This window comes from Gopherus evgoodei, chromosome 1, assembly GCF_007399415.2.
Source record: "Gopherus evgoodei ecotype Sinaloan lineage chromosome 1, rGopEvg1_v1.p, whole genome shotgun sequence".
Classification (NCBI taxonomy): Eukaryota; Metazoa; Chordata; order Testudines; family Testudinidae; genus Gopherus; species Gopherus evgoodei.
The window spans coordinates 320,753,026-320,771,570 of NC_044322.1; the positions used below are offsets into that span (position 1 = coordinate 320,753,026).

Consider the following 18,545-nt stretch of genomic DNA (forward strand, 5'->3'; position numbering starts at 1 on the left):
AAATTACTCTTTTAATCAATCTACTATGTGGTTATTTTTAATTCTCTTATTAATTATATGTAATATAACAAAAATACTTTATATTTTCACTCTACATCCTGCCTTGTCTAAACCCTTACTCCAGAGATGGACAAATGTTTTGATAGATGGGATATAAGGTGGATAGCCTCTGATCCTTGTTAGTTGTCACTGTGGCCTGACTTTCATTGATGCACAAGTGCACAGAGAAGCATAAAAGCCCCTTATTCCCTTGCACCACCTACCAGGATCATAGGTAGCAGTAGAGAGAAGACAACACAGCCTCCACAGTGCTCATCCTTTGCATCCCAACATAAATGAAAGACAGTAGGAGATACAGAACAGAGAGCAGGCAGAGCACTGGCTTCACCCACAACAAACCAGCTAACATAGCTATCCTGGTGAAACCGGTGGAAATACACTGTGCTAGCACAAACTTGGTACAGGGTACTTATTAAAGCAAGGGGGAACCCAAAAAGCAGACTGTGTCTCACTGTGCCTCCCTGTCTGCTCCAGGGATCGTGCAACAACTGAGTTACAGTGTTCGTTCTGGTCTGCTCTACAGGCAAAACAACAACTTGCTACCTCTTGCTCAGGGCAAAAGAATCACTGTGCCTTAAAGGGGGAGAAAAGAAGAAAGGTGATTAGGACCAGTGTTTGCCTACACTGGTTAGGTTGCAGTTAAGAAAACCTTGCTGCCACTAAGCAGCAAAATTAAAAGGAACTGGTCATGCGTGATGACAAGCCAAGCTTTGTCCTTCTGCACACTATTCCAACTCTGGGTAACTCGTTAAAAGTATCATCTCTCCCCTTATTTCTGCAAAACACACATGAATAGAATGACAATGAAATCGATAAATTTACTGATCATAAAAGAGACAACTTCCACCCAACCAGAAAAGGAAAAAATTAAACTGTGAGCCACTGTCTCTCTATAACTAAATCTGCAACCAGTTTCCACAATCCCATCATATTTTTGCCCATCTAATTTTGGCTTTGAAAATGTATTTGGCCTGAATATTGATACTGAAGTCAATGAGAACTTTTAGATGGTTCAACATTTTTTAAAAACCAGATAATTTAGGGTCTTAAATCTATTTTAGGCACCTAACATTTGGCAACCTTTTTTTTTAAATCTTGGTCAATGTGTTCATTTGGTCAATGGGCTGTGCACAAATTATGTCCTTAACTATTTTTAGGAAGGAAGGTAAATTTAGTGTCACTTGTAAGCAAGCACAATGTATACCCCAAGTTTTCACAAGTGGAAGACTATTTCATTAAGCTACAGAATTAAAAATACTTAAGACAATTAGGTTTACATGCAAATAAATGAAGATTATTATTTATTTTTACTATCTTACCCCTTCAAAGGTATTTGAATGAACTTTGCTCTTTCCTTAGAAGAAATACTGTTCTTCATGTGTTTTTCTTCTTCTGTGGTTTCTCCACTTTCTACTGTAGAATATTGGTTCCCTTTTATAGTAAGTTTCTGTTTCATTTGCTGATTAATACCATTTCCAGCCAATATTTGCATATGTGACTTATAAGCATCTTCTCTTTTCTCCATTGCCAACATTTCCCCACATTTTTGCTTTCTCTTTTCCTCTTCTACCTAGGATAAGAAAGTTTGACACTCAACATTTTTGTCATCGTTTTCTTGAATTAATAAAGAGGTTCTCTCCCCCAGAAGGTACACTAAATTGTATTCCTATGATTCACATAAAGGAACTAAAAAGTGTTTTTAATTTTAAAGAACTACACTTGCACAATATTCCACTACACAGGGTAGCAATTGAGTGGGAATACCTTTCACTCTTGGAGGGAAAAAATGAATTCACTCACTACTAAGAAGTTTAATACAAACGTACACTTTAAAACTGAAATACAATTTACATCTCAAAACATGAAGTAATGAAGAGCGTAACTGTATTAATGACAGGAAGTTAGAACGAACGAATAGTGTTTGTTATGTAGACATAATAGATATGATTAACAGAAATGTGTAGACAATTCTTTTTGAATGAAAAACACCTAATCAAAGAATGGTTTCACTGCAAACTGAAGAGTTTCAGCAAAGGGCAATGAAAGATACACATGCACAGAATAGAGCAGATGAAAGATTAGTCAATACCCTGTTCAGAAGCTATTTTCATTCTTTGGTTCAAAGTGAGAACTGATGTAAATGTGTGCATTTCCTTTGAAGTCAATGGCAACTACTTACACTAGAACTGAATGTGGTCCTTTATGTTTGAATTGTAGACTACTATTAAGAACAACCAAATTTTAGATATTTTAAATCTTCTAAACCACATAATGGAAGAAACGAAGATTCTCTCCATCTGCCTCTCTCTAGAGATATGAAATATATTTGCATTGCACAAAAAGCCAATTTGCACAAGAAACCTTTCTGAAATGATGAATAGCTGAAGTGAACAGGATGGTTGATGTGGAGCAAAGATCAATGAAAATGAAGCAGCAGCAGGTGAACCTCTACCTCTTTTTGTAGTTGTACTTTCTCTTTCTCCAAAGCCAGGAATACTATCTGCAGCATTCCTACCTCATTCTTAAATCTTTCCATATCTTGTTCCAGTTCTTCATCCAACGGTCTTTTCAAAGTTTCATCATAAGATTGTCGAGAGTTTCCCAAATTACTTTCAATTTCAGTATTACTAGTTTTAGGATTGCAAACAAAGCAGTCTTTGGGAATATTATCATTAAAATAGCGTGAGTCTTTTCCACGTTTGGTTTTTGCTACAGCAAGAAGTGTGTTTTTATCATCTGTAGAAACAGGTCTCACAACATCTGGAATATTAGCTCTTTTCTCCAAAATGCTTTCTTTCAAACTATGTTTTAGTGAAGAGCCAGGACTATTCTCTAAATTTGAAATATTTCCATTCACATTTTCTTCTATTTCCATAGCAGCTATTTGGTCTTCCCTCCCTTTGTTTACAGCTTCTTTTTTGCTTTCTGCATTGTTAGTAAAACCCTCTTCATTTACATTCCATATATGTTCAATACACGGTTTGTTATTTTCACATAGCCTGACACTATACTGATTGCGATGCTCATGAGAACTGGAATTTAAAGCATAGGAAATTACGTTTTCATTGCTGGATTCCTTCTGTTCAGGCACAGAGCACAGGTCCATAAATTCACTTCTTCCTTCTATTCTACTGATGGGTTTTGTCAAATTATGTGGTGCTTCGTGAATGCTCTCCAATTCTTCACTGAAGCCATCTTGTAATGTCCCTTCCATGGGCATAGTTTTTTGAAATTCATTACCAGTAATTTCACCAAACATTTGCTTCAGCTCTGCTGTAATGCTTTTAAAATTTGTTTTCACTTCCCTTTTCTCATTTTCAACCCACATTCTCTCATATCTTTCTTCCCAAAGTTTTGGATTTAATTGCACAATATCATCATGTGAGTCCTCATTTTGTTTTAGTGGCTCAGTTTTCATTTCTGGACGTGGAAATGAAATTTCTGTTTTGTCAGTCTGATTATCAGATGCTGTTTTTTCTGTCAAGTTGGTTGTGTCTAATACGTGTTTATCCTTAAGAAGGCAGGTATGGAGAAGAAAAATTAGTAAAAGAATAGCAGTTACAATTAGTCTAGTAAGCTTATGTTGCCAACTTGTCCAAATTCTAAGGGATGTAGTGGGGGCAAAAGACATATCTGGCTTTAAGATTAAGCTTGATAAGTTTATGGAAGGGATGGTATGATGGGAGAGCCTAATTTTGGCAACTGATCTTTGATTATCGCCAGATAAGTATGCCCAGTGGTTGGTGATGGGATGTTGGATGGGATGGGATCTGAGTTACTGCAGAGAATTCTTTTCTGAGTGCTGGCTGGTGAGTCTTGCCCAAATGCTCAGGGTTTAGCTGATCGCCATATTTGGGGTCGGGAAGGAATTTTCCTCCAGGGCAGACTGGCAGAGGCCCTGGAGGTTTTTCGCCTTCCCCTGCAGCATGGGGCATGGGTCACTTGCTGGTGGATTCTCTGCAGCTTGAGGTCTTCAAACCACAATTTGAAGACTTCAATATCTCAGGTATAGGTTAGGGATTTGTTATAGAACTGGATGGGTAGGGTTCTGTGGCCTGCTTTGTGCAGGCGGTCGGACTAGATGATCACATTGGTCCCTTCTGACCCTAGAATCTATGAATCTATAAAATAGCACAAATTTGAGCCAAAGAAGTCTTGAAAATAACTGGTCTGTAACCAAATCTTGTAAAAAATCCCTAAACATTCAAAAGGTTTATTGAGTGTTGTTTATAGAAAAGGAGGCTTTTATTTTGGCTGGATTTGAATTTATCTGAGCAATTCGGTTTCTTAACTCATTTTAAATTTTCAACCCGTCTACTTTTTGTAATTTCTAATATATAAATTAAAGAAGGACACTGGAATGGATTGTGCCTCTGAAATTCATATGGAGAAAAGAGTTAACCCACATACAGATCACCATCTCTCTGTGAAGAAGGGCTTTCTACCTAGACCCCTCTCTCAATGGTCCAGAGACTGTACTATGGGAGATGGAAGAAAATAAACCAGGGGAAGAAGAGACAGACTAGAGCTCATGTTATTCCCTTGGGGGAGCCATCCTGGCCCAATGTCTCCTTTCAAGTATTTGAAATTAGAGAAAATTTCAACACAGAAGTCACCTGGAAAAGTTTGTACACAGATTGTGCTAACTATCTCCCCTCACCCTAAATTCCAGGATCTGCCCCAGCCAAGAGGAGGTCATAGTAACACAGATACAAAGATGTGGCAACTCTCACAGGGGCCATGCAGCTGCATGGATGGCCTGGTCTCTCACAGATCCCCTGAAATCCTCCAAGAGTGGGGGGGGCGGGGGGGGGGGGAATTTTCTGTGGTGATGAGGCAAACTCCAACTCCCACTGGGATGATTGGGATAATCTCTGTGAGGGAATCCTTGTGGAGATTTCTTCACAAGAAGTGCCCTCCCACAGATTCTAACAAAGAAGAGACTCAGATCTATTTCTAGTTATTTGCTGAAGACACCACATGGGGTGGAGGTTGATTCTGCTCCAATAATATGCATGTATCCTCCGCATTTGTAATTCACTATACCTTTGATTTTCAAGTTTTAAAAACTACAAAATTATTCAAATTAATGACAATACGCCCAAGGGGTTTAAACATTGACACAAGATTTCCATCCCATGCAAAATGAAGGGGGTATTAACTTTTGTGCAATATTCTGTTTCATTGGCTTCATTTCTGCTATACCAATAATTAATGTTTTGGCTATCATCACCTAGTTTAATGAATATAGTAATTATTACTACATCATTATTGAAAAGGTGTTTTCTTCCAGGTTTTTAAAAATAGTTTATATTGAATACCCATGTCCCTTCAACAAAAAGTTGTTGAAAAGGAAAGTAAGATCTTTTCTCCTAAGTAAAATCTTGTGCAATTTAAACAGGCAGGCTAAAGAAGAGAGCTCTCCTACTGAAGCCAATTGGGTTATACACATAGTAAAGCAGACAGAACTTGGCCCTTAATTTGTATGATTCTTTATTTTTCTTCTTCCATTCACCATATATGTTTTGCATGAATTGTCATTGGTTTGTCTCAAAATTACAATTTTGTAATTTACATTTTAATAAGGTTATTGCTGTAACAAATAACAAATTTACAGGTTTGTATTATGCTTTGTTTAATTAATCTTTGCTTCAGCCAATCAAAAAACAGCCTTGGAAAACAAATCTAAATATGCAAAGGAGAAAGAAACAACATTTAAAGGCTGTGTCATAATGCATACACACATGGGGGTCAGACTAGGCTACATACGCACCCTTAATTCTTGCATTTCCGAAATTCTGAGTGCTTGACTTTGCAACTGTAATAATTTTCTTTTAATCTCATTTTGTGTGTATCATTTCCTTGGTTTTTAAATAAGCAAACTAAAAAAAACCCTCCCATGTGGCATCATATTAGGCCATGGGTCATAAGTAGGGTTGAAACCTTTAGATCTATAGACCTCTGCCACTTGAGCTAATGGAGTAATTGATAGCAGTTGTAGCTTGTCAGCTTCTATTAGGAGAATAACAAAAAGGGGATAAGACACTTTGCCATCAGGTTTCATTAATATATGCTGACAGCTGAGAAACGGTGTCACTCAGGAATCTTGAGTTCCATTCCAGCCTCCATGGGGAGTGTGCACACAATTCACTTCCCCAAGAGAGGCCTTTTCTGCCACATTTTCTCCAAATGGTCTGTCTCAGTCCATCTTTTCCCTGCTTCTTGTTCCAGTTCCAGTCCCTACTCCTCAGGCTTCTTATCCCAGTCTTCTTGCCCAACCAGTTCTAGTCTCAACCCCCAAGTCCCCAGCTCCTTTTCCCCAGTCTCCTTCCCCACTGATCCCAATTCCTCTCTCGGCTCCTCATCCAATCTATCTCCTGCAACCTGGCCTCCAGTCACCTCTATCCTCTCCCATCCTCTCTGGCTCTAAAGCCCAATTTTCCATCCAAGACTCCTAGTTCCATCTGACAGACACATAGCAGGTCCTTGCAACAGTCTCTTTGACCAGCCAGTCCCAGTTCTCTCCCCACAATCTGACTGCTTGTTAGATCTGTCTCCTCTCCCTCATCATGTCATTCCTCCCAACCCATAGGCTCTCAGTCCCAGTTTCCCCTTGGCTCCTCATCTTATCTCATTTTCCCTGCCACCTACTAGCTCCCAGTCCCTCTCTCCTATTCACAGTTTTCAACCCTCCCCGTCCCAAGCCTCAGTCTGCCATCTGTCAAGGCTTCTTGTCCCAATCTACTACCCCACTATCCTCAGGCTCAGTTCTTGTCACCTCTGTATTCAAATCAGGCAGGTTCCTCCTCCACACTGCCTGGGCCCATGGTGGAGGGAGAAATGGGGGCAGCGGTGGATGAGTGATTGAAAGCACAGAAGACACAGTCTCCCTGTGCTCAGTTCAGGTGCCTAGTCCCAGAACAGACTGCAGTTGTCCAGCACTGCATTTGTAGAATAAGTTCTGCTCAGTCCCAAGCTAGAACATGCTCAGTACAGACATAATATTTGGGGAATTCATACAAAAATCTAAATTTTCTAGTGTGAATGTGTGAACTGCTAGTTTTCAAAAGCCTGTAACTTGGTCAAATTTGTAAAGATTTTTATGGGGACAGCAAAAATAATCTCCTCTACACCTCCTCTTCCCCTCACTTTTCATGCAAATTTATGTTCTTTCTCCAAAGCACAGAGCTTTTCAAAGAAAACATTGCCAGACTTTTTTAACATGAGCCAATCAAGGTTTTTCTCCCTAGCTTCACTCTGAAAAATGGCAGAACCTATTTGGCTGAAATTTTCCAAACAAACAAAAAAAATCAGCCTGAAGTAGATAACTAGCAAAGAAAATCTCAGCCTCTATGGCAAAGTTATAAGCAATTGAGAACAGGTTCTTTTATTGGGAAGTGCTGGGCACCCTTAATAAAATGTAGCACTACCAGCCCCACCTATAAAATGATTTTAATTTACAGGGCAGATTTGATTCATGATCTCTAAAGCTTATTTACAGTTTTTAAAAAGTACTTAGCAAGGGCTTTGTGACATTTATCATCCAGCAATTCAGCATGTGAACTGGCTAATGTCAATTTTATTTGGCATAACATTAGCATGAAACAATTTTCAAGATAGCCTTATCTAAATTAAAACAAATTTGCTTTACATACCTGCTTCTTGCAGTTTTCACCTGCATCTTCTCGTTCTTCATCTGGTGATGGCATATTAAAGGAAGGCTTGGATAGTTCATCTAAATTAATATTGAATAAAAATACTTGTAATTGTAACTTAAAGGCATTAGCCTGTAGCATTTACTTCTGCCTATATTACTTTGCAAAAGGTCAATTCTTACAGCTAATATATATACATTAAACAACAAGGAAGTTTTAAAACATCAATGGAAAATTCAAGTTTCTCATAAACTTATGCAATTTTGAAGCAGAAACTGACAGAAAAGTACAGATTTAAGATAGAGCTGGTTTAGTTTTGAATCTTTTCTTCTAATTAATTTCCTTTTTATATATATGAAAGAAATCTATTATTGATCATTATAATAATAGATGCCAAACACATATCACTCCTATCTCTCTTGGAAATAGATAATTAGACAGATAATTTCTCAGTCATATTGCTCATGCCACCTTGCTTCCACCTTGCTGCGTATCTGTATTATGACACAGTCTAATTACATGATCACATTTTTCCACAGGATGCCTGCCTCATTCAGTGCACAGGATGGACCTGCTTTGGGGATCAATCAAGGCTGTGTAGTAAAGGAGGCTGTTTACAGGACTCCTCCCTCATTTGTTGCAGAAATTGGGTGTAGGCTTACCAGAATTCAATTAATTTTTATAATTTCAGTGGATAACATCTACATTTATTTGTAAGCATTTTTTTTCAATTATTGATTTAAATTTTCACAGCTGCAAAAAAAAATATGGATTTTAAGCATCTTTTCCAATTTTTATCAATTTAAATTTCCCAGAGTTGGGTGAGATTATGGTGGGTGGGAGAGAGTCAAACACTTATTTAATGACAGACATTGAGATTCAACAAGTTAAAGCTTTATAATGATTAAAAAACTGTCAACATCATATGTCAAAATATACAAAGCAAATATCTTTGAAAACTTGTTAGAGTTTGATTTAAATGGCATTTTTCTTAGTTTGCCTCTCTGTACAATTTGATTATCATCGATGAAAATATTTTCATTGGTTTGCGTATGCATGGTGAAATTGAAATTTATTGACAAAAATCTAATCCTTCAAAATCTATGAATGAGGCAAAGGATTACAGAAAGAGAATAATTTCAGGGCTAAAATACCTGAGGGCTGCCCTGAAGAATTGAATTCTCTCCATGCCTCTGCTATAGACTTCCTCTGTGATGCTAGTCAAGTCACTTAAATCAAACTTTTCACAGGTGGCCATTAATTGTGTGTTCCTCATTTTCTGGGTCCTCGACTTGATGAGACCTTGTAGCCTGATTTGCAGAAGTGTTGTGCCCTCACAGCTGCAACTGAAAGAATCTGAAAAATCAGGTCCCAGGAATTTCAAATTGTGCATCCAAAAGTTAGTGCATACTTCTGACCTTAATTTCTCTGTGTCTCAGTTCCCTGTCTGTAAAATACGGACACTACTATCACTTTTCTCACCTCACAGGAGTATCATGAAGATCAATTAGTATGAGTGCTTCACAAATAATTATAGTGATGAGAGCCATTGAAAAGCCTATGAGGCAATTAATAATTTTGTCTTCAAAACAGGATTTGAATAGTGCACAATAAATAATGCCTGGGGCCACACAATGAACAGTGAAGAGAAAACAAAATATTGAATAGCTGCTCATTAAGTGAACACTGACCACTGTGTGCACTAAATGAGACTGGTGTCCTGTGGAAAAAAATAGGATGTCATCACATAATTCCAGAATGTATCATAATGCATATGTACAAGGAGTCCGAATTAGTGTTACTAGGACAATCTTAGTTCTGGCATTATCTAATTTTGCAACTTTACTGATCCTTTAACGGTGCATACGTGTGTGTGTGAGAACAACTGTATTAATAAAATGAATGCTATTTAAAATAAAAATTCATATGAAAATATGGGAGTAGAGGGAGAGCAGTGGAGAGAAATTTACCATACCAATTTTAAAAATTTCACTCTCACAAATGTTCACCACAACTAAGAGGTCTGGAATAAATAAGAAGTTGCCCCTGTAGACATGTTATAGACAAAGTGGATTTTAAAAAAATATTTTAAATTAAAAAATTAGTTTCTAAATTTAAAAAATAGTTATTTAAATAAAATGGTTTAAGTTAAATACATTTTTCTTTTTAAAAATAAACCTATTTAAAAATAAATTTGAAATCATGACAACCTACGTCAAGGCCTACATTTACTATAATCTATTAAAATAATTCAATTAAAAAATATTAAACAGTACATTTTTGCTCTGAAGTTTTTAAGAAAGCTAAACTATGGAACTGGTCAAACGCATGGAACAAGAGTTTGCTGAAGAGCTAAACTGGTGTCTGACAGCAGGGGCAAAGAGAATATTTTCTTCATTTTAGATTCTTCAAATAGTTCACTTCAATGACTAGGTCATTTAAAGTTAAGAAACCATTGGGAGTTGAAATACCAGGAAAGCTCGTTTTCTTCCAATGTACGAATAAAAATTAGGTGAGAGAGGATGAGCTCTACTAATACTAAAATCTTGAAGAATATGGTGACCAGAAACAATCAGTTCAATTCAGAAAGTACAGACAATAATAGTTGGTTTGATGTTTTAAATGCAAAATGTTTTGATTTTTTTTTAAATGTATCCAGCATACTGAAGGTAATTATTTAAATATTGTTTGTGCATTTTTAATTGAATTCTAATTCCCATCCAAATAGAGACTGAAACAAATTGCGAGTAAAAATATTAATCTAGTAAATAAGAAACACAATCACCATTTCCTACCATAATAAAAAAAAGGAAAGATTAAGCATTTAATAAATGTTAAGCAACGTAATTGCTTAAATGTGTATAGCCACAGTGCATCTGTGTGGTAAGCAAAAAGAGGTACCAAATTTAACTAAAAGACTCTAATTTAGTTGCAAATCAACATGTTTTAATGGTTACCAACTAATGAGAATAATTGCTCCTTAGAAAAAGAACTAAAAAGTAAAAATGCAAAACAAGATTTAAATCAAATATTTAAATTACTTTGATTAAAATTAATCCACTCTGTTTACAGAATAATTATACATTTTGGGAGTCTCCCAAGCATATGGTACTGGCCACATCTCATATGGCAATTCCAATGTTCCTAAGAACTTCAAAAAATTGGCCAATTCAAATAAGAGACAACTGAAAAGAAAAGATCTCTATAGGAATGCTTTGGAACCCTTTTCAAAAACAGGTTCTGAAGGCTGAAAGATGTACTCTGATTCCTCCCCTTAAACAGAATCTAAACCAGTTGTCCTCGACCATTCCAGACTACTGTATCCCTTGTAGGAATCTAATTTGCCTTGCATACCCCCAAGTTACACCTCACTTAACAAAACTACTTACTTACAAAATCAGACATAAAATATAAAAGTGTCACAGCACACTTACTGAAAAATTGCTTATGTTCTCATTTTTACCCTACAGATATAAAATAAACCAATTGGAATATAACTATTGTACTTACATTTCAGTATATAGTATATAGAACAGTATAAACAAGTCATTGTTGTATGAAATTTTAGTTTGTATGGGCTTCGCTAGTGCTTTTGATGTAGCCTGTTGTAAAACTAGACAATTATCTAGATGAGTTGATGTCCCCCCTGAAAGACCTCTAAGTACCCCCAGGAGTACATATACCCCTGGTTGAGAACCAGTGATCTAATCAACTGTGCTTTGCAGATGAACATGAGACTGCTATTACAACACATCTTAGGTTGGCAATCAGAACTATTCTGCATTAATGAGGGCCACGTTCATGATGTGACTGCAGGCCTGCTCAGTCACAGCAGTAATACAATACAATATTAGACAGGTATGTAGACATGATTGTTTTAGTAATGACTGTACCTACAGAGATGGTGTCAAAAACCACACCTACACCCAACATCCTCCAGGTTTACTCCTAGGCTCTTTCCCTCTCCCTCAGCTCCTCCGTTACCCCTGACTCCCCCAAGTCTTTGCACTCTCTGACCAGTGAAAGAAATACAGTTCTGTATTGCAATTTAAATGAATTACACAAAGTTCTGTATTAATATGCCTAATAAGGAATCTATTTGTCAAAAAAAAAAATAACCAGAATCTTTTTGTCTGTTTTGTTACAGACCTATTTGCTGACAGTTATTTTGAAATAAAGTACCAAATAATTCAAACTGTCATGATTTATTCTAACAAATAAAATATGCAGAATTTTCAAATACTGTGTTCAGAACTTTTAATTTTTTGGTGCAGAGTAACCAATCTGGTGCAACAACAGGCTGAAGCCTTGCCTTGTGAATGAGATAAATCTTTCCAAGACAAATGGTGAAGCACATTTGCTGAGCCTGAAAGGCTGTTAGGACTGAAACAATACAAAATCTCAGCATCCACTGGAGAGATACTAGTAAGGAAATTGCTTGAAGGAGAAATCCTTTAGAAAGATTCTGGGCTGGTATCTTATCAACCTTACAGGATTCTCTCAAGTGCCTCAAAGAATAACCGCATTTATTCCACATCAGGAAATAAAGCATGTTCTCTATTAGGTTGCTGTAAATACATTAGGCCCGTGTCCAAGTCCTCTCAGTCAGCCTCTTAATGACAGTTTATGGCTTTTGTCTCAATTCTCATAGTGATTAATGGATCAAAACCCGTTATGTTAAAGACCAAATTTCAATCAACTGCTGAGACGGCTATACTCCTGTGGGACAATGCAGATCACAAAACCCAGGACTAAGTATGCAAGTATTGGGGACAGAACATTCTCAGTTCAGGGAATCCAGCTATAGAGCAATCTTTCATCTGAAGCCAGTGGGGATATGGTCAGCATGGCTAAGCTGTGCTGCCACTGCCTATGCTACCACAACTACACTACTATTTATACTAGTGGTAGCTCGATGTGCTAGCGCAAGTATGTGTACGCTTGCTGGGAATCACAGCCCTACCTCATAATGCAGATGAGGTTTAAGAGTGCCCTCAGGCGGTTTAGCTTAGAACACTTTAAAGTGGACTAAGCTCAAGTGCACAAAGGTTTTTTCAAGTACACAATAAGAGGCCACATGGAGAATTAATATAGAGTAGCTAGTGTGATGTAAATCCACAACCCTACCTTGCTGTTTCCTAACTTCCCATATAAACAAGCACCAGGTATATCCGATGCCTTACTGTTTTTACGAAACACTGCAAACCCTCCTCCTCAAAAAGACTTTTCCATCATAATGGCACCCACAACTCTGAATCCTCCTTCTATGTGAAAAGAACCCAACAAAAACAGATCAACCATTTTTTTTTTAAAAGAACTCTACTCCAGGCAGAGGTTTTATCCTGAAAAGGGTGATGTACCAGACATATTGCAAAGACTTCGCTATTATCATCATTTTTAAGTGGAAATGTGACAGTGTATAGTCCTAAAATAGAAAAAAACAAGTTAAATGCTGCGTATCTTCAGTTAGAGGATAACTAGGAATACTATTACTATCTTTTGATGTTCATTGTCTTGCATGTTTCTTTTCAACATTTTTCTGTATTTCTACAGTTTGCATAATGAAGTTACTGGAAAACCAACTGCTTACCAGTGAGAAATCAGATCCTGTTGTTGGAAGAGTAAAGTTATTTTTATTGCAGTATTCTGATTTTGATGGTCTCAGTTTTTTCCATGCTCTTTGAAGCATTAATCATTTACAACTTAATAACAGCAATTTCAAAGCAAGGGTCATTATGTGCTTTCCATGAAGCTTCACAATTTGTACAACATCGCCAAGTAGACCTGATATGCAACTATACCATGCTCATCTCCTGGGCACTGCTTGAAGCAGCTGGGCTTCTTTCCTGAGCTGAATCAGGTGCTGATGCATCTCTGTGTCAGAGTTTACTCCCTCGCCACTCCCAACCCAGAATGTTATCCTCATCATCACCATCCTAGAAGAAAGGTTCATGTCCAAAGCCTCTCATTTATGAATGACTTGCACCATGGTTCACCTTTTCTTCAGCTATATTTTTGAGCTGGTGTCAAATTTCAGAATAATGTGACTCAAATATAAACTGAGAGACTCAGAGTCAAAAGACAATTTTTAAAACATATCAACAATGCAAAGGCAATCAGTGTGTGCAACAGGTTACCAAAACAATTGCAAGAATAACTGCAAAAATAAGACATATATATGGGAAAAACAATATAAAAAGGGTATAGTGATTAAGAGAAACATTTTCAAAAGAACCTATAAAAGAGTTAGGAGTTTTAGAGCTTGTCTTCACTACGCAGCTAAATCAGCACCGCTGCAATCAGTGCAGCGGCATTGATTTAGTGGGTCTAGTGAAGATATGCTAAATCAGTGGTGGTCAACCTGAAGCCCATGGGCCACAAGTGGCCCATCAGGATAATCTGATTGCACCCTACAAGACATTTTGGTGACATCGTCCATCCACAGGCCCCCCCCCACCCCCACATCTTACAGTGGCCACAGTTCGCCGTTCCTGGCCAATGGGAGCTGCGGGAAGCGGCGGGCCACAGAGATGTACTTGCCTCCACTTCCTGCAGCTCCCATTGGCTGGGAACGGTGAACTGTACCACTGGAAGCTGTGGGGGGGCTGTGGCTGCGGACGGTCAATGTCAGCAAAACGTCTCGCAGTCTGCAATCAGATTACCCTGATAGGCTTGAGGTTGCCCACCACTGCATTAAATCAATGGGAGAGCGCTCTCCCATTGATTTCTGTACTCCACCTCAACGAGAGGCAGAAGCAATGTTGGTGGGAAAACAGCTCCCATCAACACAGCGTATTGTGGACACCGCGGTAAGTAGACTTGAGTTAGGTCAACTTGATTTATGCTATTAATGTAACTCAAATTGCAAAGCTTAGATCGACCAGCAGCTGTAGTGAAGACAAGCCCTAAGTTCCATTGACTTGAAATGGGACTTCGTGATGTCTGAAAATTGGATGCAGGCACACTTTGTGCCAAATTAAGGTATAGACAGAGTGGAGAAGGACAAGATAGAAGGATCACAAAGGTCTTCCACTCCTCAAATTCCAATTTTCAAATAAGTTCTTCCATAGTAATTGTAACTATGAAAAATTGGGAAAAAAATTATAACAAATTATATCAACAAACAAATAAATACCTTTGCTTTTCAGTGTTACTGGCAGGAGTTGTTTTTGGAGAGAATATAAATAGGTATTTTCTGGTGCAGTCACAGTTTGAGCTTTTGACATTTCTTCTAATCTTGGAGGAATAACTCCAGAAGCCGTGGCTGCTGCATCATCCTTTGCTGTTAACGTTGGTAGCAAAGATGAAGGATTCCCAAATGTCAAAACTTTAGGGCTTTTAGTACCCGGTAAATTTTTAAGTGAAATGCTAGTAGAATCCCAGTCTGATACATCTGAAAAGAATATCAGATTTAAAAGAATTAAAATGCACACAGTAATGCTAAATTCTAGTAGCATACTCAGTCATCCATGACCACCATATAGTAGACTGCATCTTTCTACCCTCAGATGCACATGTAGTAGTCAGAGTTACACATATCCCAAGGCCACTTAGACACATCCCAAGGCAATCTGTGCACATCCGGAGACTGTTACTCTAACAGAGCATAGGTTGCATGTACCTTGGCAAGCCACAAAACATGTTTGATGCTATTTTATGATTAAGGGGAGAGATCTTTATTTTTTCCTTTCTGTCTTGAGATTTCCTTCATAAGAAATAAGGGTACTTTATAGAGGGATTCTTGCAGTGACCACAGAGTGAAGAAAGAACTGATTATTTCATTTGCGTAAAAACACTATGGGAAAGGGATATTTAGCTATGCTCTGAAAGCCCATATTCTAAAAACTGATATGATTTGAGAATCAGTATCTAGGAAAGCAATATGGAAAAGTAGTATTTGTGATGCTTTGGGGTTCATCCAAACCAGTAAACCAGGCAACACCTGCCTTGGAACTTTGGGTATCTTAAATGCTATGCTATTGTGGCTTGCAGCCCTGACACCAGCTAGCATACAAGCAGGCAGGTCACACCCTGGATTCTACTGCCAAATTACTCTTTACAGGGGGACATCGACAATCCTTTCCACCCTGAGTTCTGCCCCCAAAACATCTCTCTCTACAGTGCTCATCCCCTCTTACTATGGCATCCACAAACCTTATCAAGTTTGCTGCTCCTTTAAAGAGACAGCACACAGTAGCTTATTAACAGGGCAGTCAAGTGATTAAAAAGATTAATCGTGATTAATCATGAGATTAAAATAATTAATCACACTGTTAATAATAGAATACCATTTATTTAAATATTTTGGCTGTTTTCTACATTTTCAAATATATTGATTTCAATTACAGCATACAATACGAAGTATACAGTGCTCAGTTAGTATTTATTTTTATTATAAATACTTGCACTGTAAAAAACAAATAGTATTTTTCAATTTACCTAATACAAGTACTGTAGTGCAATCTTTTTATCATGAAAGTTGAGCTTATAAATGTAGCATTATGTGGGGGGAAAAAATGGCATTCAAAAATAAAACAATGTAAAACTTTAGAGCACACATGTCCACTCAGTCCTACTTCTTGTTCAGACAAACAAGTTTGTTTACATTTGCAGGAGATAAAAATGCTCGTTTCTTCTTTTCAAAAATGTCACCTGAAAGTGAGAACAGGCGTTCACATGGCACTATGATAGCCGGCGTCGCAAGATATTTATGTGCCAGGTGCGCTAAAGATTCATATATCCCTTCATGCTTCAAACACCATTCCAGAAGACATGCATCCAGGCTGACGATGGTTTCTGCTCGATAATGATCCAAAGCAGTGCGGACCAACACATGTTCATTTTCATTATCTGACTCAGATGCCACCAGCAGAAGGTTGATTTTCTTTTTTGGTGGTTCCGGTTCGGTAGTTTCTATATTGGAAGCGTTGCTCTTTTAAGACGTCTGAAAGCATGCTTCACACCTCCTCCGTCTCAGATATCGGAAGGCACTTCAGATTCTTAAACCTTGGGTTGAGTGCTGTAGCTATCTTTAGAAATCTCACATTGGTATCTCCTTTGCGTTTTGTGAAATCTGCAGTGAAAGTGTTCTTAAAAAGAACAACATGCTGGGTCATCATCCAAGACTGCTATGACATGAAATATACGGCAGAATGTGAGTAAAATAGAGCAGAAGACATACAATTCTCTCCCAACGAGTTAAGTCACAAATTTAGCGCACTAACATTTTTGTAATGAGCGCCATCAGCATGGAAGCACGTCCTCTGGCACGGTGCCCAAGGCATGAAGGAGCATCCAAATGTTTACCGTATCTGGCATGTAAATAACTTACAGTGCTGGCTACAAAAGTGCCATGTGAACATCTGTTCTTGCTTTCAGGTGACACTGTAAATTAGAAGTGGGCAGCATTATCGCCTGTAAATGTAAACAAACTTGTCTGTCTTAGCTGAACAAGAAGTAGGACTGAGTGGACTTGTAGGCTCTAAAGTTTTACATTGTTTTGTTTTTGAGTGCAGTTATGTAACCAAAAAACACTACACTTCTAAGTTGTACTTTCACGATAAAGACATCGCACTACATCAGGGGTAGGCAACCTATGGCACAAGCTGACTTTCAGTGGCACTCATACTGCCTGGGTCCTGGCCACCAGTCTGGAGGGCTCTGCATTTCAATTTAATTTTAAATGAAGCTTCTTAAACATTTTAAAAGCCTTTTTTACTTTATAATATATAACTAAACTGTTGTTGTATGTAGTCTTATAGAGAGAGACCTTCTAAAAACATTAAAATGTATTACTGGCATGCAAAATCTTAAATTAGAGTGAATAAATGAAGATTTGGCACACTACTTCTGAAAGGCTGCTGACCCCTGCACTACATGTATGAGGTGCATGAGGTGAACTGAAAAACACTATTCCCTTTTGTTTATCATGTTTACAGTACAAATATTTGTAATAAAAATAATAATATAAAGTGAGCAGAGTACACTTTATATTCTGTGTTGTAAGTGAAATCAATATATTTGAAGAGGTACAAAACATGCAAAAAATTTAATAAATTTCAATTGGTATTTTATTGTTTAACAGTCTGATTAAAACTGTGATTAATTGCTATTAATTTTTTTGATCACAATTAATGTTTTTGAGTTAATCACGTGAGTTAACTGTGATTAATCAACAGCCCTACTTATTAACTTAACTGGCGTTGACAAACCTTCCACTTCAAGCAAAGCACTGAGTTGCTTTATGGCTAAAGTAAAACAAGTTTATTAACAAAGCGACAGGTTTAAGTGATACCAAGTATAGGGAAAAAGGTTAGAAATGTTTACAAAAAATCAAAAGTAAAAATATGCATCTACAACTGAATTTTAACTTAAACTAGTCTTTTCTTCAAAGAAGTTTCTCACCAGTCATTCTTCCAGCATAGTTGGCCTGTCCTTTAGCCAGGACACAACACATGGACCTCAATGTGTCAGAGAGAAGACAAAGAGTTGGAGCAACAGAAGCTTGCTGACCAGGACAAGCACAGGTAGTTTGAACAGAAGAGGGGCGTAAATCACACAACCACGAGAGCTGGAGGAAGGACATCATGATGTGCCTGACCAGGTGCTAGCACACAGACAGGTGTATTGTGGACCCCGTTACTCTGCCTATAGCCTGAGTCACTATGGAAACTAAAGGTTATTCTGTAATTCTGACTGTGGGAATATTGGAAGTTTTTTTTTTTCCTTGATGTGCTATTTTCTGTAATGATATAACAAGGTTGAACCCAAGAGCCAAGGTACAAGCCTGCCATGACCACACTCAGTGGTTAAAGGTGTAATCATTCACTG

General features: G+C 37.7%; 1 protein-coding gene across 13 annotated transcripts in view; it reads right to left on the bottom strand.

Annotated features, from left to right (window-relative positions):
• Nucleotides 1-18,545, bottom strand: part of ANKRD7 (ankyrin repeat domain 7) — a 200,836-nt gene that overhangs the window by 104,204 nt on the left and 78,087 nt on the right. For 11 of the 13 annotated variants that reach the window (XM_030549082.1, XM_030549080.1, XM_030549081.1 and 8 more), the window contains 4 exons: nt 14,851-15,108; nt 7,716-7,795; nt 2,513-3,571; nt 1,380-1,630 (listed from right to left, as the gene is read on the bottom strand). In XM_030549082.1, the coding sequence (XP_030404942.1) occupies nt 1,380-1,630; nt 2,513-3,571; nt 7,716-7,795; nt 14,851-15,108 (1,648 nt within the window). The remainder of the gene's footprint in view (nt 1-1,379; nt 1,631-2,512; nt 3,572-7,715; nt 7,796-14,850; nt 15,109-18,545) is intronic. The other 2 variants (XM_030549083.1, XM_030549088.1) reach the window with 2 other exon arrangements.